Genomic DNA, 27241 nt, shown 5'->3' on the forward strand with positions numbered 1-27241 from the left:
CATCGCCCCCTACTGCAAACACTTGGCAGGACCCTACAAAAACCTTTACACTCAGTGGGGCTTTCCTGGCTAAACAAGTGTAATAATACATTATGTTTATATTCTTTGGTTATTCGTTCCTACCAGCCCACCCCGCAGGTTCCTGTTTATTTTATTATTTCATTTCTACGTGACTTTACCAAAAGAACCAATAATATCTCAACACCTGTTTTATTGGCAGGAAGGGGATAAACTATTCTTATTTTTTTCACACGACCTTGCTGATCTCGTCAAGGAACACAACCCATCACGCGAACCTCGATCATCCTCACAGAGACTTTTGGCTCAGCCATCGAACAAAGACGGTGGCCTTCGCATCGCGCGCTTTCAGATGCGCTTCTGCGGCCGTCTGGAACGCTCTGCCTTCCGAAATGAGAAAGCCACTGGGAGCTACGCACTTTTAAATCATCTCGATTGACGAACTTATTTCTTTAGAAAATGCGTTTGTGTTTAATTTGGTTGTCCTTCCCCCGCGCCTCCGAGTAGTGCGGTGCGAAAGAAGTTCAACAAAATACATAAACCACAGTCGTACTGTGGCCCGTGTTAATGGGGGGTGGCTATGTGACTTCATGGATATCCACGCGGGTGGTGTCACGACAGAGTGACGAGTGGGCGCCACCGCTCTAAAATATATATACAATATGAAATAATAATGGTTTTACCAAGTAAGGCCCACTGCGCTGTATAGTTCTCTTTCAGAAGCGACCTGGCTATTACGAATGACAGCTCAACGAAGTGGTTTATCGTCACGTGTAAATGTAGAGCAGTCAAATATTCTCAGCGCGTGATGTTGATTCTAAATGTGGAGGGGGGGGGGAGACCGTAGGAACCGGAGAAAAATCCACCCGGCCACGGAGAGTGAGAGAGGGTAGAGAGAAGGGGTAGAGAGAGAGGGAAGGGGTAAGAATGAGAGCAGAGCGTGAAGTATTTTGTGAAATTTTTCATTTAAAAGGGGGGGCACACAAAGCAAAGCATTGAAAAAATAAACAAACAAAACAATAAATGATGAACGAAGCAAAGTGCCGACTACACCGAGCATCTTCTTGTTTCCTCTGATCGTAAAATAAAAAAAGAGAGAGACATGCAAACTCCAAATATACAGCAGGCGGTCATGGATCGAACTCATGACCTCCTGTATACCAGGCGAGGTCGTTAACATCTCGCCACCGTGTGCTCGGTGTGGCACTTGGGGTCGAGAGGTCACGGGGAAAAACAACATGTGAGGACGCGAGCATAGATTGGGAAAGACGGGCCTTCATCCAGCAGTGGGTAGATCCTGGCAGATCTATCCAGCGGTGGATGGATCATCGACCCACCGATGGATGGATCAGATAGAGAGAGAGAGAGACTCAGATAGAGAGACAGGACGACTCAAAGAGAGAGAGGAGAACTCAGAGAGAGAGAGTGACTCGACAGAGAGAGAGCACGACTCAAAGAGAGAGGACGACTCAGAGAGGACGACTCGAGAGAGAGAGAACACGACTCAAAGAGAGAGGTCGACTCAGACAGAGAGACTTAGAGAGAAAGAGTGACTCATAAAGAGAAAGAACGACTCAGAGAGAGGACGACTCAGAGAGAGAGAGGACGGATCATGGACATAGAGGGCGACTTTGAGAGAGATAGAGGACGACTCATGGAGAGAGATAGAGAGAGGATGACTCAGAGAGAGAGAGGGGACGACTCAGTGAAAGGGCGACTCAGAGAGAGAGAGGACGACTCAGGGAGAGAGAGAAGACGACTGAGATAGAGGACGACTCAAAAGAGAGGACGACTCAGAGAGAGGACGACTCAGAGAGAGGACGACTCAGAGAGAGAGAACGACTCAGAGAGAGAGGGGACGACTCAGAGAGAGAGAGGACGACTCAGGGAGAGAGAGAGAGGACGACTCATAGGCGCCAGGAGGAGGAATCACAGACGAGCAGGAAAGCAGCAGCAGCCAATGGGTGAGTGGCCGGCACCACCAACAATTTCCCAACCTCTGCAGTCCTCTCTGTATGAAGGCGTTATCGATGTCGATACCCTGAACGGGGCCAAGGGGAAGGATGTTAGGAACGCCCCTCCCTTGCGGATTGTGTGACCATACCTCACCATTCTCGACAGTACGTGTTGGTTGCTGCAAGGACTGCTTCCGACGCGACCCGCCGCTCATTTTCAGCCGTGGCACGGAATCGAGGCCGTTCAGGACGCCATGTGGGCAAAACAAAGCGCAACGCGCTAACCACTGCGCCACCGCTCCTCCGCGAGAAGGCAGACGAGCAGATGTGATACAATTATAAACGAACAAGCGGGAGTCTGTTTCAATCGCCCACTCGGTCCGTATGAATCAAATAAAAATGTAACTCGTTGGCCAATCGGTCTACAGGGCATCCGGCCCAGCAGACGGCATTGATTTAAACCATTAGGTGGGAGCCCGCTGGCAAAACACATCCATCAGCTACTACCATGGTGACTGTTCCCGTGAACTTTACTCGCATCGCCACTTACACACATTGACCCACTCACTCAATCATTCACACACACAGACACTGACCCACTCACCCAATCATTCACACACTCACACTGACCCACTCACTCACTCAATCATTCACACACACACTGACTCACTCACCCGGTCATTCACACACACACTGGCCCACTCACTCACTCAATCATTCACACACTCACACACTGACTCACCCACTCACCCAATCATTCACACACTGACCCACCCACTCACTCAATCATTCACACACACACACTGACCCACTCACTCAATCATTCACACAAACCCACTCACTCAATCATTCACACACACACTGACCCACTCACTCAATCATTCACACACACACACACACTGACTCACTCACCCGGTCATTCTCACACACACACACACACACTGACTCACTCACTCAACCATTCACACACACACACTGACCCACTCACCCAATCATTCACACACACACTGGCCCACTCACTCAATCATTCACACACTCACACACTGACTCACCCACTCACCCAATCATTCACACACACACACACACTGATCCACTCACTCAATCATTCACACACACACACTGACCCACCCACTCACTCAATCATTCACACACACATTGACCTACTCACTCACTCAATCATTCACACACACACTGATCCACTCACGCATTCAATCATTCACACACACACACTGACTCACTCACCTAATCATTCACACACATACACACCCACTTATTCTCGAACCCAATCAGTGACACACACACATTGACACACAGCCACTCACACACACATTCCCACACAGCCACTCACACACACATTCACACACAGCCACTCACACACACACACATTCAAGCAAGAACCCAATCACTCACCACTCACTCACCACTCATTCACCCAATCGGCGCTCAGTCTTCCTCTCGCCCATCGCGCGGCGCCTTGCTAAGCAATCATCAGGCGCGATCAGCGTGCACAGAGACATTTCATTGTCGGCGGCGATCTCGGAGAGTGGGCTCGCAGTTTGGGTGATGTCGCGGAGGTTGTCACGGTGATCACAATGTTGCTGTTGTGTTGTTGTGTTGTTGTGGTTGTCAGGATAAACGGCCACGTGCTTGTGATTGATCGGGAATGTGTTTTTCGACAGATACGTCGGAATGGGGCGGGGGGAGGGACAGCGAACCAATTAACGTTAATGGGCAGCGTGTGTGGTGAGGCGGTTCACGTCACAAGGGGGGAGGTCAAAGCCCCCTCCTCACCATCCTCACCAAGGGGCCGTCCATAAATGACGTCACAAAGCTCTGCCCCCCCCCCCAAATAAAACATGCTTCAAATCGCTTTAAACTATTGTCATTGTAGTGCGTTTTTAATGTGGCGCTGTACTCCGATGTTGTAGGAGAAACATTTATTAAAAGTCTATTTAATGAAGTAGAACGTGTTGTCTATATTTATTTAAAGTTGCACATTTTGATGTGACGTCACATTTCTCAACCCCCCCTCCCCTCGTCACACATCGTCACAAATGTCTGACCCCCCCCTCCCCCAGGTGCCTGACGTCATTTATGGACGGCCCCCAATGTCTCAAGGTGTCCCGACCCAATGGGTCGCCGCTTTTCTATATCAGCACTGGGGGAGACAAAGGCGGCCGGGCGTGGAATGTGGATGTGGCCACACAACAGCACCACCGCCATCGTGAGCCATGTCCTGTCTTTGTAATAGGTGCTCGCTAACATCAGCTGCCCCCAACAGTCTGTTAAACACCATACGGGGGATCTTTGTCTTTGGGTCCGGTTCGCGTGTGTTCCCCCGTGTGTCGCAGTGTGTCTGTGTGTGTGCGTTTCCATGTGTGTGTCTGTGTCTCTGTGTGGCTCTGTCTCTATGTGTGTCTGTTATTTATCTGCGTCTGTGTGTATACGAGCCCGTCTCTATGTGTCTCAATCAGGGGCGGTTTCTTCATTAGGGCGATTGGGCGACGCACCACCAATGTCATTCAACCACAGAGTCACGCTAGCCGTCACTGTGCCTCTGGATATAGTCCAATCAGCGTCATGTCAGGTTCTGTGGAGTACCGCCTCTTTTTGGGCGATTTCCCTCCAGCTGAGAATCGCCCTGAGTGGTCCCATAGACTTACATTCAAAGATGTTTTTTTTCGAACGGGGGCGCTGCAATGCATTCTCTATGGCTTCCGGGAGGGCTCGCCCTAACGTGCTTACGTCATCATACGTGCTTACGTCATCATACGTAAGCACGTTTCATCCAACAATATAATTTGTCGCCACCTAGTGGAATCTTTAATAAAAGAAACTTGAGTGGTTTGTTTTAATAGTGAGTATAGAAACAAACAAGATGTATTGTAAGAGTCACTTTATTTTTCATTAATATTAAAGAAGTGAAGTTGCCTTTACATGCTTAAGCTGTTAATTTATTCATTGCATGGGTGGACCTTATCCTTATCAATCATCCAGACATTTGCCCCCCCTGAGAGATTTTGCAGGAGCCGCCACTGGTCTCAATGTGTATCTCTGTGTCTCTGTCTCTATGTGTGCCTGTGTCCGTGTCTCTATGTGTGTCTGTGTCTCTATGTGTGTCTCTGCGTGTGTGTCCGTGTCTCTATGTGTGTCTGTTATTTATCTGCGTCTGTGTGTATACGAGCCCGTCTCTATGTGTCTCAATGTGTATCTCTGTGTCTCTGTCTCTATGTGTGTCTGTGTCCGTGTCTCTATGTGTGTCTGTGTCTCTATGTGTGTCTCTGCGTGTGTCTCTGCGTCTCTGTGTGTGTCTCTGTGTCTCTATGTGTGTCTGTGTGTGTCTCTGCGTCTCTATGTGTGTCTCTGTGTGTGTCTGTGTGTCTGTTATTTATCTGTGTCTGTGTATACGAGCCCATCTCAATGTGTCTCAATGTGTATCTCTGTGTCTCTGTCTCTATGTGTGTCTGTGTCTGTGTCTCTATGCGTGTCCGTGTCTCTCTGTGTGTCTCTGTCTCTATGTGTGACTGTGTGTGTGTCCGTGTCTCTATGTGTGTCCGTGTCTCTATATGCGTCTGCGTGGGGAGCGGTAGTGCAGCAGTTAGCGCGCAGCACTATGAACTCTACGAGTTCGATTCCCGCTCATGGCCAACACCGGTCCTGGGCCTCCCCTAGGTCGACCCAGCCGCAAATGAGTACCTGGTGTGGTGTGTAAACATCGCCACTCTGGAGACAAAGGCGGCTGGGCGTGGTTGCGGCCACCCACCCCCTTGTGAGCCGTGCCGGCCTTCATAGGCGCTACCCCCCAACAGCACTTGCCCCAAGTCTGTTACAGGCTACACGGGGGATCTTTGTCTTTGTGTGTGTCTACGCGTGACCCTCACCGCCCCGCCTCCTCTCCCCCCGCCCCCGCCCCACCACGCCATCCCCTATATAGAGACCCCGTTGCGACAGGGGACCCGTTTCGCTGGGGACCTGCGGCGGGTTCCACACGGACACGGATCCCCTTTGAACTCCACCATCGGCGGGGTCAGGAAGCACCGCAGGAGGGGCCGAAGGGTTGCGCGGGGTCCCGAAGAGAGAGTCGCCCGTCTCCAGGTGGCGAGCCCAACAGAGGTGCGGCCGGTGCGAACACTTCCACCATCTCTCATCGTTCGTTTAGTTCGTATTTATACACACTAATCCCATCGTCATCACCAACATTATTATCACACCATCATCATCATCATCACCAACATCACCAACATTAAGCCCATCATCATCACCAACATTAATCCCACCACCACAATCATCACCAACATTAATCCCAACATCACCACAAAATCATCACTAACATTAATCCCACCACCACAATCATCAACATTAATCCCATCATCATCATCACCAACATCACCAACATTAATCCCATCATCATCACCAACATCACCAACATTCATCCCAAAATCATCACCAACAACCACATCTCATTCGACTCCACCACTCACCCGCTCCTCACCTCCGATTAGCACGGGTTGGCTACGTACGGTGCGAGCAGGAAGTTCAACATACATCATCAACATCGTTTTCATCACCACCAGGTATGTTCCATCCACTGCTGGATGACGTTCCTCCTTTCCCCCGCAAAGCCGTCGCCATCTCTCCGCGGCTCGATCCATGCGGCCGCTTGCACCGCGAGCTGATTCCATCCTCGCTCCATCTCCTCCGGAGCGGACGTCCGTCCTCTCGGACGCTGTCCGTTCCATTAGGGCGCCACGGTGGCTCGGAGATGTTCACTCCCTCGCTTGGTATACAGGAGGTTGTGGGTTCTATCCAGACCCTGGCGTGTCCCTTCCTCTCCCCGGTGGTCGTGTGGATTCTTCTGCGGGTCCTCCGGTTTTGTTCCCTCCACATTTAGAATGAACGTCACGCGTCTAGAACATCTGGCTGCTGTGAATTCCCACACGACGATACGCCGCTTCGTTGAGCAATCATTTGTGATCGCCAGGTCGCTTCTGAAAAAAAGAGCTACACAGCTCGGTGGGGCCTTATCTGGCAAAATAAAACAATAGATTCTCGCTTTATTTACCTGCCGCTCCGTCGTTAGTCTCGACCGCCGCTCGTCGGCGTCCCCTTTAAGCGTGGCGTCTCCTGCCGCCACCCACGCCCCACTCCACGAGACCCCACGTACAACAACAAAAATCCTCACGCAGTCCCATTGATCGACGTCTTGACCCCCCCCCCCCACCGCCGCCGTGTGGTTTCTCCACGTGCGCGCGTCTCTCGCGCTCTCTCTCGATTTCTCTCTCTCGATTTCTCTCTCGGTTGCAATTAACCGAGCGCGAGTCTGTCTCATCCACTCCTTCTCTGCGCGTGCATTCTCTTTGCGCGACCGATCCGATCCGTCCGATCCGTTTTCGTCACCTATCGGCGTCTCCTCCTAGCCATCGGGTCGATGTCGAGGGTTGTTACGCACCGATTCAAATCCAAAACAAACAAACAAACACACGCCGCATGTACAGAGAAAAGAAAATCTGCGACGAGGTGTCCGATTGTTTGTTTACGATTCCCAGATTTCGTACGGACCTTGGTTCACAAGCAAGGCGTTCTATGCGCGTTGCTGCTGCCCCAAACGTTTTGAAACCACCACGTGGCTTTTGTAACTCTTTTAAACGTCCAAAACGATTGAGGTCGAAACAAATTTCAAATGCGAATGTGAGTGATTGTTTTGGAAGATAATTTGGTTGTATTTACATAATATATTTTAAATGTATATATTTTATATCTTGGTTATTAACTCTGTCCGCTGGCAGAGTCACCCTCGAAAGAGAGCTGTCATACCTCAACGGGTTATTTACTCGGATATCAAACTGCTGATTTTGATTCAACGCTTTATTCTCTGGACACATCCCAATGTGTTTCTGACACAATGTCAAGTCCACCCTTCCAACCGCGCTCCAGCATCCACCGCGCTGTCGCCCACCTCTGGAATCCATCACTTTGATCCCTGTCTGCGTTCAACACCCGTCTGTAGGTACACAACCAGGGCACACGACAGGGTACCCCATAGGGTACACAACCAGGGTACACCACAGGGTACACAACCAGGGTACACCTTCCCTCGCCGTGCCTCCCGGTAGTGTCCCCGTGCCTCCCAACTTTGCTGTTGCTGCTGCGTCGGCAGTCGTGCACAAACAACAACAACAGCAGCAGCAGATATATACCATTCGTCAACAACAACAATGTGTGTGTGCGTCTTAGAGGAAAAAATAAATATATTAGGTGACGTTTCGGGCAATGGTCCTTCTTCACAGCGGGTGCTCCTCACCCGCTCCTCACCCATCTCAGACTCTCTCAACATCGTTGTTCACCAACCCACTCCTACCCCCCTCGCTCCCTCCAAACATCCACCTTTATCTCTCCTCTCTCTCTTCTCTCTCTCTCCTCTCTCTCTCTCTGTGTCGCGCTTCGCAGAAGGTGTACATGGAGTCGAGCACGGAAGGAGCGGTGATGCCGGCGGAGGAAGCTTTTAAGCCGAAGGTAAATCCCACCACCACCACCATCATCACCAACATCTCCAACATTAATCCCACCAACACCATCATCATCACCGTCGCCAACATTCATTCCACCATCATCACCAACATCACCAACATTAATTCCACCATCATCACCAACATTACCAACATTAATCCCACCATCATCATCACCAACCTTAATCCCACCATCATCATCACCAACATCATCAACATTAATCCCACCATCATCATCACCAACATTAATCCCACCACCATCATCACCATCATCAACAAACATTAATTCCACCATCATCACCAACATCACCAACATTAACCCCACCATCATCATCACCAACATCACCAACATTAATCCCACCATCATCATCACCAACATTAATCTCACCATCATCAATTGTCATCATTAAATAAGAATCATCATCACGATTCAATATTCATCATCGCAATCATAACATAATTTGTCATGAAAAAACATATATAGTTATAATCCAGGAACGTTCATAATCCATAATTATCATTCATGAAATCGATGCCCAAGTCCCTGGCTAACCCCCTTGGCGACCCCGCTGCCGGGTCCCCGTCTTCCCCCGTCGCGTGTCTCCTGTCCCTTCGTACACCCCACGGGGTACCCCTGGCGCGTGTCCCCTCGTCAGCCCCGTCCGTGTGCTCCCCGCTGACCCCAGTGTCCGAGTCCCCTGCGACACCCACGCGTGCATCGGCCAGCACCGGTGACGACGATGACGTTGACCCCCTGCGACCCCTCTACGACCCTCCGCGTACCCCCTCTGCGTGCAAAGGAACGCGCTGACCCGCGTGTCCTGACCGCCCCTGGTGGAGCCGGGGTCGCGCGTGCCGCTGGACCCCCTTCGTCTACCTGCGGCCGCCGCGACAATGTCCCCCTCTCAGCGTGTACCTCCTCCGTGTGCACCCTCTCCCTCCGTGTACCCCTCTGCGTGTAGGGGGACGCGCTGACCCGCGTGTCCCAGCTGCCCCTGGTGGAGCTGGGCTCGCGCGTGGCGTGGGACGCGTACGGGGACGCCAAGCGGAGGAACCGTGCCCTCTCCGCGCTCTGCGGCCTTGCCGAGCTGTGGCTCCGCGGGGTCGCGGCCCTCGCGAAGCGCACCGGGAGGCCGCTCGCCTCCCTCCTCGAGTCCCAGCGTGAGTACCCGGCCGTGCCCCACACCGAGCACCCGGCGGCAACCCACACAGAGCACTGGCATGCTCAATGCGAGTGCCGGGGTAAGCCAGCATGAGTGCCGTGGGGAATCCAGATCCTGGCAGCAGGGGTTCTGGATCGAGTCAAGGGGTCTCAGGACGAGTACCGCGATACCCGCAGAGAGTGCCGAGGATACCGCAGAAGTAGGGGGGGTGGAGTGGGGGGGACAGTCGATTATCAGGCGTCCTCTGTGACCGTGGCGGCCGGCGGAGGTTGGTCTCGATGTTTGGGCGGAGTGGGTTCACATTGGACACCGGCCGGCATCTCGGGGGTGCGGGATAGTGGGGGAGAGGGGGGGGGGGGGTCCTTTCTAACTGTGGGGGGCAAGGTGGGGGAGGGGGTCTCCGAATGTGGTGGACCGCGATGCTAACTGGAGAACTCGCGGCACGGCAAGTTGGTGACCAAGGGGCACACGGTAGACCGAGGGGTCTGCTGGGGATGAGTTAGAGGTTCTTCTGGGGGAGGGGGCGTTCTAAAGTGAGTGGAGGGGTCTCAGCACGGGGGGGGGGGTACAGGGGGTCTCGCGGCGTCATGTGACAGCTGCATCAGAGGCACGTGGCGGCACAGAGGGGTGAGCGCGCCCCCCCACACCAGGGGGGTACACAGAGGGAGTCAGGGGGGCACGCAAGTGGAACACAGGGGTCACAGGGAGACAAAGGGGATCCTGCGCCACCCCCACCCTCAACGCCACCACCACCACCCCCACCACGATGCCAACTCCACCACCACCCCAACTCCACCACCACCACTACGACCCCACCACCGCCACCCCAACTTCACCATTACCCAACTCCACCACCACCCAAACTCCACCACCACGATGCCAACTCCACCATCACCCCAACTCCACCACCACCCCAACTGCACCACCATCCCAACTCCACCACCGCCACCCCAATGCCACCACCATCCCAACTCCACCACCACCCCAACTTCACCATCACCCCAACTCCACCACCATCCCAACTCCACCACCATCCCAACTCCACCACCACCCCAACTCCACCACCACCACTACGATCCCACCACCGCCACCCCAACTCCACCACCACCCCAACTCCACCACCACCCCAACTCCACCACCACCCAAACTCCACCACCACCTCAACTGCACCGCTACCCCAACTCCACCACCGCTACTCCAACTCCACCACCACCCCCACCGCCGCCCCAACTCCACCACGACCACCGTTTGACCCGGTTACGAAAGTGGGGTGAGGCGGCGGCGCTGTTTGTGATTATTTTTTAATTCAATAAACGCGCCCCTCAATCTCCACCACGCCACGTGTGGTGGAATGTTGTAGGGGGGGAGGGGGGGGGGCACCCGTGTCGAGCTGGCAGCTGACGAGCTGGAAAGACGAGCCCCTGAGTCTCGAGCCAGGCACGCGAGTCTCGAACCAGTAGCACGAGGGAGCCTGCATTGTGTGGGGAGCGGTGGCGTAGCAGTTAGCGCGCTGCACTACGAACCCGGCGATCCGAGTTCAATTCCTGCTCAAGGCCACCAACACCGGTGACGATTATCTGAACCGGTCCTAGGCCTTCCCCTAGGTCGACTCAGCCTCAATTGAGAACTTGGTGCGATGTGTAAAAACAAAGGAGGCCTGGCGTGGTGCTGGCCACCCACCCTCTCGTGTACCGTTCCAGCCTTCATAGGCGCTCGCTAACAGCGCTTGCCCCTACAGTCTGTTTAGGCTACACGGGGGATCTTTGTCTTTTGTTGTGGGTAGACGGAGGGGTGACATGGATTGAACGTGCCGGGGATTTGTTTTGGATGAAGTTTCTGATCACCAATGTTGATGTTGTTGATGCAAATATAAAACAACAATACCCGTACAGATGTCACACGTGTCCCACCCATCACTACCTCCTCCTCATCATATTCGCTACCTCCAAGTTGCTTATCCTCCCCTTCGTCTCCATCCTCATAAGGCAACGTGCTCTTTATAAAATAGACGTTTTGGTCAATGGTGCCCTTCTCTTTATTCACCATACTTCTCTGGTCCCTCATTATGTGCCGTGAAGAAGGGCCATTGTCCGAAACGTCTATTATATGCGCATATATGTGAGCCGCGGTGGCGAGATGTTAACCACCTCGCCTGGTATACAGGAGGACATGGGTTCAATCCCGACCCTGACGTCTGCTGCTGTATATTTCGAGTTTGCGGTGTCTCTCTCCTCGTGGTCGTGGGGATTTTTCTCCGGGGTCCTCCGTTTTGTCCCTTCCACATTTAGAATCAATAACACCACGCGTTTCCAGTATTTGGCTGCTATAAATGTCCACTTGATAAGCCACTTCGTTAAGCTATCATTTGTGGCCAGGTCGCTTCTGAAAAAAGAGCTACATAGATCAGTGCGCCTTATCTGGTAAAATGATTTTTTTAAATAGCTGAATATAAAGAAAAACATAAATCCAGTTCCTTCCAACCAATCTATTGGTCCAAGCAGACCCAGCTCTGCTGAGTGTTGCTCGTGTTGAACCAATTGCTGCGGAGATTTTGCTCTACGAGAAGGAAGGCCGCGTGTGGCTGATGGGATGAGTCGAGAAACAAAACACGACGTTCACGATGGAGGAACTGATACGCGAGGGAGGCATATTGTCCGCTTGGGTATTCCGTTACCCGTCCAGTCAAATGCAATTTATGTCGGGACGCGCTGCACGCGCCTGATTATTGCCAACCCCGTTTTGCAATCTGCAGGTCACAAGTTTAAATCCGCGTTGTGGGGTCGACTTATAATCGTGTTCCTCTTTCTATGCAGATAACATGTTTACCACTTTGAGAATTGGGTTATTGTATGCACGTATGCATCTCCTCTTTCCCAGCGGAGATGCCTTCTTGGCAAGTGTGACCGTTTCAACCTAATGGGCATCTGTGAAGAAGAGCTTTATAGCTCGTCGGATTCCTCCAGTGTCTAAATAAACACTCCGATTCCGATCTTTCTCACTGCTGCACCCTCCCCCAACACCCCCGACTCATCCCGCCAATCACGACGCACCGCGCCGCAGTCGCCTTCGCCAATGACATCGCGTGCCTGGGCCTGGACGCCATCGAGGAGCGCGTGCCCATGCTGCACCAGACTCCTGACAAGGTGAGGGGGGCGGGGGGGCGGGGGGAGGGGATGAGGGGCGGGGGGAGGGCGAATGGGCCGAGGGTCGGGGGGGAGGGGGAAGGGGCGAGGGGAGGGGGCAGGGTGGAGGGGGCGGGGGGTGAGGGGCGGGGGGTGATGGGGAATGGGACGAGGGGCGGGGGGACGGAGGATGGGGGGCGGGGGGAGGGGCTGGGCAAGTGGCGTGGGCGATCCCATTCATCATTCTCAGCCATTGTCTATCTACTGCTGGATGAAGGCTTTCACCGCGCCGTCACTATCCACCGCTGCTACCATCTATTTTATATTTGACCTCGTAAGGCCCACTGAGCTATGTGGCTCTTTTTTTTCAGAAGCCACCTGGCCGCAGATGATAACTCAAAAAAATGGCTTATCATGTGGAAATGTATAGCAAGCAAATACTATAAACGCGTTTTTCTCAACGTGGAGGGGGAGAAACTGGAGGACCCGGAGAAAAATCCACGCGACCACAGGGAGAGAGACACGCAAACTCCAAAGACAGCAGGCATCGTCAGGGTCTGGATCGAACCCAAGCCCTCCTGTATACCAGGCGAGGTAGTTAACATCAATTTGGCTGTCATGCCGTCCCGAGTCTCGTCCATAGACCCCGTCCGACCATGTCCGTGCAATGTCCAAGTCACAAGTTTCCGCTCCTCACTCAAACCTCACTTATACTGGTAGGAACCTCCTGGTTACACCAGCCCGCAGGGGATTATTGTGTCCGTCCGTCCGTCGTGCAGGGAGGGGCTGGGTGGGGAGGGAGGGGCTGGGTGGGGAGGGGAGGGTGGGGAGGGGCTGGGTGGGGAGGGTGGGGCTGGGTGGGGAGGGGCTTGGTGGGGAGGGGCCGGGTGGGGCTGGGTGGGGGGTGGGAGAGGTGGGGCTGGGTGGGGAGGGGCTGGCCACCCCGTGGTGCCCTTATAAAACTCAACGTTTAACCTACTCACGCCGGCTTGTGCCCGCCCTCACAGTCGGGCATATTTGCGGAATACACCACGTTGACCCTGGCCATTGACCGAGCAACCCAACGTTCCTACCAGCTCCCTCCGCAGGAATGTGTTTCTTCCCTAGCCCACCCCACGACCCCCTTAATAACCCCCACTGTTCCCTCTTCATTCATCATCATCATGATCTACTCTCATCAATTTCGCTTTCACCGAATTCATAGATGTGCCCCCATTGCTTCCTCTCATCTGATTTCATTCACCTCATCTCCACAATGACATTCGCACGTAGCGCCGTCGTTAATTCGTTGCGACGGGGTTCGCGTTAGCGCCTTAACCCAGCGTCTTAACCAAGGCGCTACTATAGATCCCGTTGAGATGAAGAAGTCGCCCGTCTTGTCGATGCGACGTCCCTCCTCGATCCGTCGATGGTTGCGCGGCGGCAACAACCTGGGCAGCGCCTCCACCGAGCCGAGCCGACAAGAGCCCCCCCCCCCCCGTGTCTCCCCCCCCCCCGTGTCTCCCCCCCCCCCGTGTCTCCCCCCCCCCCCCCCGTGTGTGTGTTTGTGTGCGACCTTAAATAGGTAGTGGAGCAGTTAGCGCTACGAACCCGGCGACCCGAGTTCGATTCCCGCCCATGGCCAACACTTGTGACGATTATCTGAAACCGGTCCTGGGCCTCCCCTAGGTAGACTCGGCCTCAAATGAGTACCTGGTGCGGTGTGTAAACATCGGCATTGGGGAGACAAAGGCGGCCGGGTGTGGTGCTGGCCACCCAGCCCCCCGCGTGCCGTCCCGCCGGCCCTCATAGGTGTTCGCTAACAGCACTTTCCCAACAGTCTGTGAAAGGCTACGCGGGGGATCTTTGCTTCAAAATGACAAACATGTAAGAGGCGACGTTTCGGGCAATGGCGCTTATTCATAGCGCATCAGGGCTATTCAGAAGGGTCATTGTCCGAAATGTCACCTGTTGTATATTTTTGCTTTTTTTATGTTTCCATCTTGAGTGAGGAATGTGTTGGGGCCTGCTGTTATTTGTGCGCCACTGCCAATGTAGCAGCAGTATCGCCAATGAGTTTGTTCTCTATCAAGGCACTGAGTGATACCCTTACTCCAGTGACACACGAGTACTGCTACTACTACTACTAGAGTTAAACTGACCTACTTCGACTGGTCCTCAGCTGACAATTCTCATGTCCTTTCTCTCCACCAACCTTCTGCCTCACTCCTCTCTCAATCTCCTCCACCCATCTCCACCTACCTTCCCATCTCCTCCCATCTCCACATACCTCCCCATCTCCTCCCATCTCCCATCTCCACATACCTCCCCATCTCCTCCCATCTCCACATACCTCCCCATCTCCCATCTCCACCTACCTCTCCATCTCCTCCCATCTCCCCATCGTCCCATCTCCCCCCACCCCCCTCCCAAAGGTAATGGCACGCGCCATGGACGCGGGCTCCGTGGCCGTGGAGTCGGCGCGCGGCCTCGCCACGGCGGGCCTGAGCGCGCTGATGAGCACCAAGGTGGGCGAAGTAGCGCACGCGGTCGTGGAACTCACGCTGAGCCGTGCGGAGATGGCGCTCGAGTGCTACCTCCCCGACACGGGCGACGAGGAGGAAGCCGACGCGAGCAGCAGCAGCAGCCGCGCCATTGAGAGGCGGACAGGTGAAGGGGGAACGGGGGTGGTGGGGGAATGGAGGAGGTGATGGTGCAGGGAGGGGAGGGGGTGATGGTGCAGGGAGGGGAGGGGGTGATGGTGCAAGGAGGGGAGGGGAGGGGGTGATGGTGGAGGGAGGGGAGGGGGGTGATGGTGGAGGGAGGGGAGGGAGTGATGGTGCAGGGAGGGGAGGGGGTGATGGTGCAAGGAGGGGAGGGGAGGGGGTGATGGTGGAGGGAGGGGAGGGGGTGATGGTGGAGAGAGGGGAGGGGGTGATGGTGGAGGGGGGGGGGAGGGGGTGATGGTGGAGGGAGGGGAGGGAGTGATGGTGCAGGGAGGGGAGGGGGTGATGGTGGAGGGAGGGGGTGATGGTGGAGAGAGGGGAGGGGGGTGATGGTGGAGGGAGGGGAGGGGGGTGATGGTGCAAGGAGGGGAGGGGAGGGGGTGATGGTGGAGGAAGGGGAGTGGGTGATGGTGGAGAGAGGGGAGGGGGTGATGGTGGAGAGAGGGGAGGGGGGTGATGGTGCAGGGAGGGGAGGGGGTGATGGTGGAGAGAGGGGAGGGGGGTGATGGTGGAGAGAGGGGAGGGGGTGATGGTGGAGAGAGGGGAGGGGGTGATGGTGGAGAGAGGGGAGGGGGTGATGGTGGAGGGAGGGGAGGGGGTGATGGTGCAGGGAGGGGAGGGGGTGATGGTGGAGGGAGGGGAGGGGGTGATGGTGGAGAGAGAGGAGGGGGTGATGGTGCAGGGAGGGGAGGGGGTGATGGTGGAGGGAGGGGAGGGGGTGATGGTGGAGGGAGGGGAGTGGGTGATGGTGGAGGGGGGGGAGGGGTGATGGTGGAGAGAGGGGAGGGGGCTGAAGAGGGGGTTGGTTCATCACAACCAACTCAGATCGATCACGACCATTTGCACGGCCAGTCACGGTGCTTAGTCCACCATCACGTGACTGCTGGCAGCATGTATCTGTGTGTGTAAGGGGGCCTGGGATGGGGGTTGGTTACTTGTCGCATTCGGCGGCATGTGGAGATGCGTCCATCACCGTCGTAATTGGAGTCTCCTTCCTCATCTCCCCCCTTCCCCCGCGCGTCATTCCGTTCCCAGGGAAGGACGGGGTGGATGACTCAGGGGGGGGCCAGGAGGAGGGAGCGGCGCCGCCCCCGCGGCAGGAGGCGGGGCTCGGGGTGCGCGCCGCGGTGCTGCTCACGCGGGTGGCGCGGCGCGGCTCGCGGCGCGCGCGCGCCCTCGTCGTGCGGGGCGCGCGCGCGCCTCGCGCGCTGCTCACGTCCCTGGGGCTGGTACGTGCGCGTGCGTGTCGTGCGCGTGTGTGCGTTGCGCGTGCGAGTGTAGCGGTTAGAGCGCCGCGCTACGAACCTGGCGACCCGGGTTCGATTCCCGCTCACGACCAACACCCAGTGACGATTATCTGAAACGGTCCCGGGTCTCCGCTAGGTCGACTCAGTCTCAAATTGAGTACCTGGTGCGGTGTGTAAAGATCGCCGCTGGGGAGACAAAGGCGGCCGGGCGTGGTGTTGCCCACCCACCCTCTCGTGTGCCGTGCCGGCCTTCATAGGTGCTCGCAAACAGCACTTGCTCCTACAGTGTGTTCAGGCAATATGGGGGATCTTTGTCTTTGTTACATGCGTAGACAACAAAGACAAAGCTCACCCGTGTAGCCCACACAAGGATGCTGGGGCAAGTGCGGCACACACCACACCGGATTCTCGTTTCAGGCCGAGTCGTCCTAGGGGAGGCCCAGGACCAGTTCCCCACACGATACATACAAACGGGTACACGTGCACAGGGTTCGGCTACATTGGGATATCGCTGCATGATCCACCAACGCGCCGCATCACGGGTGCGCACCACCGCATCCACTACCACCGCCACCCTGCCGTGCTCGGTTCATAATGCGCTGCGAAGGGCTATTGCCCGAAACGTCGCCTCGTATATTGTCCTTTGAAGGCCACTGTGCTATTGGCACGGGAAGTGTTGAGTTGTTAACTGTGCATACTCTTTGGTTCTTTCGGTAAAGTCACGTACTGTAGGTGAAAAATAATAAATGAAAATAAGAATAAAAATAAAGAATACAAATAACTCAATTAAATTACGACGTTTCGGAGGCAACACAAGCTTCCGTCATTTATTTTCAACTACGTGACTTTACCGAAAGAACTAAAGAGTATGGATCCTTGCAGTCACGAAAACTTCAAATCCAGAATTTGTTAAATGTGCTTGTGCACCACTTGCAACGGTCTTCCTTACGATATTAGGAAGCCGCTGGAGCCATGAAATTTGAAATAATCGAGATTGAAAACTCATTTCTTTAGAACTGCTTCTTGTGTTCAGTTTGTTGTCCTTCCCCCGCACCTTCGATGGGCACGGTCGGCTACGTACGGTGCGAACGAGGCTCACCGCACGTGCAATTCAGCAGTAGCATCGCCCGAGAGAAGTGTTTCACAACAGCCACCTTGGCTCTCTCCACCCTCTCCCACCCCGGACCGCAGCACCCGGACCGCGGGGTGTGGCTGGTGTCTCGCCGCGCCGTGGGGGTCCTGCAGGCGGCGCTCGGCGTGGCGAAGGGGGCCGCGGGGGTCTGGCTGATTGCCACCGTCAAGACCTTCAACGCCTCCAAGGTGGTGCTGGGCATCTCCGTGGCCATTCCCCGCATGGCCCTGCGAGTTCAGATGGCGACTGTCAGGTCAGTCAGCAGTGGGGGTGGGGGGCACTCAGGAGGGTGGGGGGCACTAAGAAGGGTGGGGGCCACTAAGGAGGGTGGGGGGCACTCAGGAGGGTGGGGGGGTCACTAAGGAGGGTGGGGGGGGCCACTAAGGAGGGTGGGGAGCGTAATACAAAACGTGCCCATCAGTTACAACTGTCACGTGACAAACCTGACTAATTGCCTGTGCCGGGTGGTGGCGGGTTCAACGGCACATTTATATTCACGCGAGCTGACCCCCACAACAACTTGCCCCACGTACCTCACTCACGCTCCCCCCTTGCGTCTCTGCCCCGTGCCTCCCCCCCCGCCCGCAGGGTGTCGATGCGCGTGGCGCGCGTTTGGCTGCGCGGCGCCGGGATCGCGTGGGGCGCGACGCGGGGCGCCTTGGGTGCCGGCATGGGCGCCGCGCGCGTCGCCCGCCGCCTGGCGATCACCATCCCCGAGCACCTGGTGCACAACACCCCGCTCAGCTGGCTGGTAGGTCCGCAGTTCGGGCTGCGCAACGCCGCGGGGAGTCGCGGGGAGGCGCCCGGAGGAGGCGAGAGCCAAGCGCTCGCCTCGTGGGAGCGCGCCATGGAGCGAGACATCGCCATGCGCAGACGTTTCAGGGCAAACACCTTCTAGACCAGAGGGTGCGCCGGCGACAGCGGTGGCTAGGAGATGTTAACTACCTCGCCTGGTGTGCAGGAGGTCGTGGGCCGGATCCCGACCCTGTCGCCTGTTGTATATTTGGAGTTTGCATCTCTCCCCGTGGTCGTGTGGATTTTTCTCCGGGTCTTCCGGTTTTCCTCTCCACATTTTAGAATCAACATCACGCGTTTTAGAGTATTTGGCTGCTGGTATAAATGTCCACGTGATGGTGATGAGCTACTTTGTGGCCAGGTCACTTCTGAAAAACATTTGAGTGGACCTGATCTGGTAAAAAAAAAAGCTACGTTTTTAAGTTTGGTGTTCCATCCGTGATGACATGGGGGGGGGGGGGGGGCTGAGGGGCGGGCAGAAGGGGAGGGGGGTGTGTGGATGCGGCGTCGCGTTGACAGTCGTAAAGGTGACCCGGTGTGAACTTGTAACAAAATGAGCTGTCCCTCCACGTCTCGATCTGGAAATCAGCTCCACTCTGCCGCCCCCCCCCCCCCGTGTGCCACCGTTAAATCTAAAACTTCCATAGGGGGGCGGGCGGGCGGGCGGGCAGAATAAGAGGCCTGTTGGAAAGCACTTATGCGGCAGAATCCATGCGTACGCACGAATGTTCTTCCTTGTTGGAATGGATGTCAGCCTGGATGTTAACTGCATTGCCTGGTATACAACCCTGACGCCTGCTGTATATTTGAAGTTTGCGGTGTGTCTCTGCCCCCGCGGGTGCGTGGATTTTTCTCCGGGTCCTCCGGATTTTTCCCTCCACATCGAGATCGACATCACGCGTTCAGAGTATTTGGCTGCGATACATGTCCACGTGATAAGCCGCTTCTTTGAGCCGTAAAATAATGTCCAGGTCGCTTCTGAGAAAGAGCTACACAGCTCAGTGGGCCTTACCTGGTAAAATAAAACAGTTTAATAGTTACGTTCTAATAGTTTGGTGCAGTATAAACAGAGCACCATCAGCAGCAGCATCGTCATAATCGTTATCATTTGTAATCAAGAGCTAATGACAATCATAACACACGATAATTAGTCATATAATTATCAATAACTAGGTTCTAATTATCGCTAAGGCTACCACCACTGTATCTAATCAATGCAAATCACCATATCCACCACCAGATCGTGAAATCAATCCAAATCACCATACCCACCACCAGCTCGTGTAATCAATACAAATCACCATACCCACCACCAGCTCGTGTCATCAATACAAATCACCATACCCACCACCAGATCGTGTCATCAATACAAATCACCATACCCACCACCAGATCGTGTCATCAATACAAATCACCATACCCACCACCAGCTCGTGTAATCAATACAAATCACCATACCCACCACCAGCTCGTGTAATCAATACAAATCACCATACCCACCACCAGCTCGTGTAATCAATACAAATCACCATACCCACCACCAGCTCGTGTCATCAATACAAATCACCATACCCACCACCAGATCGTGTCATCAATACAAATCACCATACCCACCACCAGATCGTGTCATCAATACAAATCACCATACCCACCACCAGATCGTGTCATCAATACAAATCACCATACCCACCACCACCTCGTGTCATCAATCCAAATCACCATACCCACCACCACCTCGTGTCATCAATACAAATCACCATACCCACCACCACCTCGTGTAATCAATACAAATCACCATACCCACCACCAGCTCGTGTAATCAATACAAATCACCATACCCACCACCACCTCGTGAAATCAATACAAATCACCATACCCACCACCAGCTCGTGTCATCAATACAAATCACCATACCCACCACCAACTCGTGTAATCAATACAAATCACCATACCCACCACCAGCTCGTGTCATCAATACAAATCACCATACCCACCACCACCTCGTGTCATCAATACAAATCACCATACCCACCACCAGCTCGTGTCATCAATACAAATCACCATACCCACCACCAACTCGTGAAATCAATCCAAATCACCATACCCACCACCAGCTCGTGAAATCAATCCAAATCACCATACCCACCACCAGCTCGTGAAATCAATCCAAATCACCATACCCACCACCAACTCGTGAAATCAATCCAAATCACCATACCCACCACCAGCTCGTGAAATCAATCCAAATCACCATACCCACCACCAACTCGTGAAATCAATCCAAATCACCATACCCACCACCAGCTCGTGTCATCAATCCAAATCACCATACCCACCACCAGCTCGTGAAATCAATCCAAATCACCATACCCACCACCAGCTCGTGAAATCAATCCAAATCACCATACCCACCACCAGCTCGTGAAATCAATCCAAATCACCATACCCACCACCAACTCGTGAAATCAATCCAAATCACCATACCCACCACCAACTCGTGAAATCAATCCAAATCACCATACCCACCACCAGCTCGTGAAATCAATCCAAATCACCATACCCACCACCAGCTCGTGAAATCAATCCAAATCACCATACCCACCACCAGCTCGTGAAATCAATCCAAATCACCATACCCACCACCAACTCGTGAAATCAATCCAAATCACCATACCCACCACCAGCTCGTGAAATCAATCCAAATCACCATACCCACCACCAGCTCGTGAAATCAATCCAAATCACCATACCCACCACCAGCTCGTGTAATCAATACAAATCACCATAGCCACCACCAGCTCGTGAAATCAATCCAAATCACCATACCCACCACCAGCTCGTGAAATCAATCCAAATCACCATACCCACCACCAGCTCGTGAAATCAATCCAAATCACCATACCCACCACCAGCTCGTGTAATCAATACAAATCACCATACCCACCACCAGCTCGTGAAATCAATCCAAATCACCATACCCACCACCAGCTCGTGTAATCAATACAAATCACCATAGCCACCACCAACTCGTGAAATCAATACAAATCACCATACCCACCACCAGCTCGTGTCATCAATACAAATCACCATACCCACCACCAGCTCGTGTAATCAATACAAATCACCATACCCACCACCAGCTCGTGTCATCAATACAAATCAGCATACCCACCACCAGCTCGTGTCATCAATACAAATCAGCACCCCCGCGTGTAATCAACGCCGATGCCCCTCACCACGTGACACCCCCTCCTGGTGATGTCTGTGCTGTGGGTTCGCACGGGGGGGCGGCGGGGGAAGGGGGGGGGCGCTGCTCCTTCTGTCAGAATAAACCCCCCGCTTGCAAAACGCATCTCTCGCACCTGTCTCTCTTACTCCGCGAGGGGGTCCCGTGTGTGCGCAGGGGGTCCCGAGTGTGTGCAGTGGGTAGGAACCCGGGTTGAATGTCACACTCGGGATCCACGGAGTGAGTTTCACGGGGTGATGGATGAGCGATGATGACGCAGAGAGATTCGCTCGGTCGTTCCTCTGTCAATCAATCACGACACGCTTGAGAGCCTCACCTGAGAGCCTCACCTGAGAGCCTCACCTGAGAGCCTCACCTGAGAGCCTCACCTGAGAGCCTCACCTGAGAGCCTCACCTGAGAGCCTCACCTGAGAGCCTCACCTGAGAGCCTCACCTGAGAGCCTCACCTGAGAGCCTCACCTGAGAGCCTCACCTGAGAGCCTCACCTGAGAGCCTCACCTGAGAGCCTCACCTGAGAGCCTCACCTGAGAGCCTCACCTGAGAGCCTCACCTGAGCCAGACTCGAACCTGCAATACACTCACTCCCGACGCGTTCACACCGACTGTTACGTCGCCGGGTAGTGGTGGAGGAGGTGGTGGTGGTGGCTACGCGGCTGCACGTGGCTGCCTGTAACCCAGCGCCGCTGTCGAGGCAGTAGCGAGGGTTGGTGGATCACCGGATGAATGTTGTGAAACTCCCTTCCGTCGTGGGCGTCGCGAAGGAGCCACACATCTGGCTCGCGAGAAGGCGGTACAGCAAGTGTTTAGTTTGTTGTCCTTCCCCGCACCTCCGATTAGCCCGGTTGGCTACGTACGGTGCGAAAGAAGTTCAACATACATAAATCGCCATCTGTTTATTCCGTCTTGACGGGGATAGCGCGTTGCCCCTTCGCGCAAGGCGGTGGCGTTTCCTCCTCCTCCCACGTGAATAATAAACTAACACGACTCATCGTCGTTCATCGACTGAAAACATTCAAAAATAAAAACCTCAATTTAGTAGCAGCAGCAGCATCCTCCTGAAAAATAATCCGAAGATTCAGTGCGGCTTTCGTTGGGGGGGGAAGTAAATTATTAAATTACTTAATAATAATTATAAATTATATTGGACGTCTAAAGCAGTGCACGCTCACCCGGACGAGCGTCTCCGATGACCCCTCGCTCGGAGCGAGTCGTGCGACCCCAACCTGCGACCCTGGCCCGACTTGAAGCGCCCACGAGGCCTCCCCCGCGTGCTTGCCCCGGCGCGGTGCTGGCCACCACCACCACCCGCCCCGCTTCGTGTGCCGCGCCCGCCTCGATCGGCGCTACTCGCGAACGGCACTTGGCCCAACAATCTGCTTCGGCTATACGGGGGATCTTTGTCTGTGTGTGCTCATCCCCCCTCCCCCTCCATCCCCGTCTCCTGTCCGTGACTCCTCGTGTCTTGTCGCTTCCTCGCGTCCCCGTGCGCGCCCTCTCTCCCGTGCCTTGCCGTGCTTCCCCAATTCTTCCCGATGCGTCCCCGCGTCTCCCCTGTAACCCCCCCCCTCCACGTCTCCTCCTCCCCCCCTCCCTCTCCCCGTGTCTCCCGCAGCTCCCTCGCTTCATCGTCTCGCTGCTCACCAGCCCCGAGCGTCGCCTCGCCCTCGCCTCCCGCGAAGCTCGCGTCGCCCGCCGCAGGTCCCGCGTCTCCCGCCTCAGCGACTCCGAGCTCCCGGCCCTTGCCGAGTCCCAGCAGCAGCAGCCGCAGCCGTGGGGACCTCGAGTGGAGGGGGCCGAGGGGTCCCCGCGCCGGAGGGGGTCCTACGACTCCCCGACGCGCATGCTCATGCGCTCCTCCCGCGACTGACTCCCAGCTGGGTCCGGTCTCCTCGCCTCCACCGCTCGACCTCTGACCTTTCGCCTGCCTCTCCCGTCGATCGTGCTCTCCCTGGCCGAGTCGTCACCTTCCTGGGCGAACTCACTCCATCTCCGCCTGCCCGACCCCGTCTCGTACCTCTCCCCCCCACTCTCCCGCCTCTCGACGACGATCTCCTCCCGTCTTTACTCTCCCCTCTCGTGCTTCCCATCGTCGTCGTCTCTGTCGCGTATCCCCTTTCCGCTCTCCTGCTTCTCCTCCCCTCTCGCCTACATCGCATCCTTCTCTCCCCACCACGATCCGTCTCCAATACCTCAACCCGCCTCCTCTTCCTCGCATCTCCCCTCCTCTCCCTTGCCCATCTTTTCCTCGGTCTCCCATCTTCCCCCTTCCCATCCACCCAACATCTCCTCCCCTCCCTCCGATCTGCTCTCCCCACTCTCCCGGCTGTCCTCCGCTCTGCCCTATCTCCTGTCCCTGCTCTCTCGGCTCTCCCTCCTCTCCGCGCTCTCTCTCGGGAGCCGAAGCCAGTCCCCTGCACTCCGCGAGGTGGCTCTGCGCTGCGTGGGAGGCGATATAATCACCTACACATACCACGCGTAGTCACGGACAGCCGGAGGTGGTTAGTCACGTGCACCGACTGCACCGTCGCTTAATATTACAACAGTCACGTGCAGGAGGTGGCCATAGTTTGGGGGGGGAGGTGATCGGGCCCAGCGGCAGCGCGTTCGCCGCTTCCTGCGGCTCGAAGCGGCTGGCCGCACTGGTTAACACTGCGGTTGTATTAACGGCAAGATGCAACTTCTGCTACTACTGCGACGACGCGCCGTCTCCTTCGCAGCGGACGTTAACGATCGCGTGGCGGCCACTCGACTAGCGCAGGCCATTGTGTGCCGGCGTCACGGTCCGAATTCTAAAAATGACACTGCAAACATAACCCAAATTGGGATCACACAAACAGCAGCAGCAGCAGCAACATCATCGCCGCTACCGTGAAACTAACGCAGCGTCGTCGTAGTCTTGCGCTGTAGGAGCGCCAGCGCCCGGCGGCACGCGGACTCGACTCCAGTCACGCGCGCTCCGTTACGCATCGACGGCTAACACGCTCGCGATGGGATGTGGACCTCTGCGCCGTGAACTAATAATCGATTAATTCGCCATCGATCCGAGGTTCGAATCCCTCACCAATGAACGCTTTCTGTGAATGCAAATTTAATTCTGCCGATTCAGCTTTTTCTGCACTCGGCAGCCACCGAGTTGAGATTATTTTGAGCCTAATTCAATAATCACCACAATCTCGCACGTATCTATTACACGCTTGTTGCTGGCCGCTCTGCGTGTCGGGCCTTCGGGCGCTGTGGCTCAGCATGATTCAGTAAACCTCCTCGACTTACTAGCCGTGGAAATGGCCTCGATGAGTCTCAAGACATTTGTGCAGGAGGGCCATGCCAAGAAATCCACGAGTTTGGCTTCGTGTGGGGGTGGGGGGAACCCGCCAATCGTAAACTAGGGGTAACTTCAAACTCCACACAGATAGATTCAACGATTCACGACGAGGACATCGGACACGCGCAATACGAGAGTCGCCAACGCGCGCTGTGATCGGAGGAATTTGATGAACTCGAGACGTCCCCAGCGCGAGTTGTGTGTTGGTGCGCGGCGGAAGGCAACAGGGTGATGACATCATCACGGATGATAATGGCGGGTGAGGATGATGATGGAGGGGGAGGATGAAGATGATTTTATCAGAAACTGCACGTGTCGTGGAGCAGGGTGGGATTATGATGGGGATCGTAGTGATGCTGATGACTCATTAAAGCGATGATTATTATGACAAGGAGCGGGTGGAATTTTTCGTTCGGGATGCGATATGGGAGGGATGATGTTGTTGGCAATGATGATAATGTTGATGTACCTCGTATTCTCAGCATGCTCAAGTGCATAACAACTCATTCAATCATTGCGAGTTAAACGTGGTTGCCACCTATGTGCTATGATGGTGGACACTCCACATTATTATGGCGTGGATCAGGATATCCACAGGAAAAAAAAAACATCACCGATTCCTCAAAGTGGCGCTACCCACATTCATGTCAGCGATTTACACCAATTTCATCCCCGCCGTGCCACCAGCGACCCCGCATGGACCGGACGGAGAAGCCATTCAGACACCTCGGAAAGAATTGCGCCACCCGCGGAGGAGGGCATCTGAATTGCTTCAGAACACCTCCGATCCACACGAGCGACGCTGCATTTCCCCATGCGCTCTGCTACCGAGATCAATGTCGCGTCGACATGACCAAGCTACAGTCTACATTATAGACTGCCAGTACACTCACTCAGCTTAATAACCAGGCTACAATCTACATTATAGACTGTCAGTACGCTCACCGAGGTTAAGATCCAGGCTACAGTCTACATTATAGACTGCCAGTACACTCACCCAGCTTAACCATTGCTAGTCTACATTATAGACTGCCAGTACACTCACCAAACTTAATAACCAGGCTACAGTCTACATTATAGACTGCCAGTACACTCACCAAACTGAATAACCAGGCTACAGTCTACATTATAGACTGCCAGTACACTCACCAAACTGAATAACCAGGCTACAGTCTACATTATAGACTGCCAGTACACTCACTCAGATTAAGAACCAGGCTACAGTCTACATTAGTGGTTTGTTTTTTATTATTTGTATTCACTTGATTTATTTTCAATCTCCGTGACTTTACCGAAAGAACCAGAGAATTTGACCAGTCGGATCATCGTCATCAGAGGCACGTGGCTAAGGCCCTGTGACGTCACCCAGTGTCGCCTCGTCGCGGGAGATGGGCAACCTTCACGCGGCCCCACGCCGTCGTGAAAGCGATAAAATCACGACGAATGGCATCAAAGCGGCGACCGAACATTGACCGTCGAGCTCGGCCGTCTCCAGAGCGACGCCGCCGCGTTGGAGGGATGCAGCCTCGTGGCCTAAGGCTGGAACGGTGGCGTGACGGAGACGTTCTCGATCCCCTCTCCGCCCGTGTGGGTAGAAGCGCGGGAGAGTGTGCAGTGTGTGAAGTGTGTGTAGTGTGTGTGCAGTGTGTGTGTGTCGTGTGTGCAGTGCGTGTGCAGTGTGTGTGTAGTGTGTGCAGTGCGTGTGCAGTGTGTGTGTAGTGTGCAGTGTGTGTGTGCAGTGTGTGTGTAGTGTGCAGTGTGTGTGCAGTGTGTGTGTGCAGTGTGTGCGTCGTGTGTGCGCAGTGTGTGCAAGGGAGTCGTCCTCCGTTCTTGCGACCTGCCAAACAGGGCGGATGCGTCTCGAGCGATGTCATCGATGGGCAGGGAGACCGGGCTATCACCACAGCGATATTGGACTCGGTTTTTTTCTTCAGAATATCAGATATCACACGGGGCAGGCAATAGCACAGCAATATCACACAAAAGCCAATTCGTTGAGCTATCATTTATGGTCAGGTCACGTCTGAAA

At 54.8% G+C, this 27241-nt stretch overlaps 1 protein-coding gene across 1 annotated transcript; it reads left to right on the forward strand.

Annotated features, from left to right (window-relative positions):
• The first annotated feature begins 5914 nt into the window (after positions 1 to 5914).
• LOC144721879 (uncharacterized) lies at positions 5915 to 25603 on the forward strand. The gene is made up of 9 exons (XM_078599807.1): positions 5915 to 6086; positions 8421 to 8486; positions 9442 to 9640; positions 12703 to 12785; positions 15179 to 15413; positions 16505 to 16698; positions 17908 to 18101; positions 18437 to 18599; positions 23503 to 25603. Exons 2-9 carry the CDS (start codon positions 8430 to 8432, stop codon positions 23755 to 23757), a joined length of 1380 nt encoding a protein of 459 aa, XP_078455933.1. The 5' UTR covers positions 5915 to 6086; positions 8421 to 8429; the 3' UTR covers positions 23758 to 25603.
• The last annotated feature ends 1638 nt before the right edge of the window (positions 25604 to 27241 follow it).

Source organism: Lampetra planeri, chromosome 13 (genome assembly GCF_965212315.1).
Source record: "Lampetra planeri chromosome 13, kcLamPlan1.2.h2, whole genome shotgun sequence".
NCBI classification, from domain to species: Eukaryota; Metazoa; Chordata; class Hyperoartia; order Petromyzontiformes; family Petromyzontidae; genus Lampetra; species Lampetra planeri.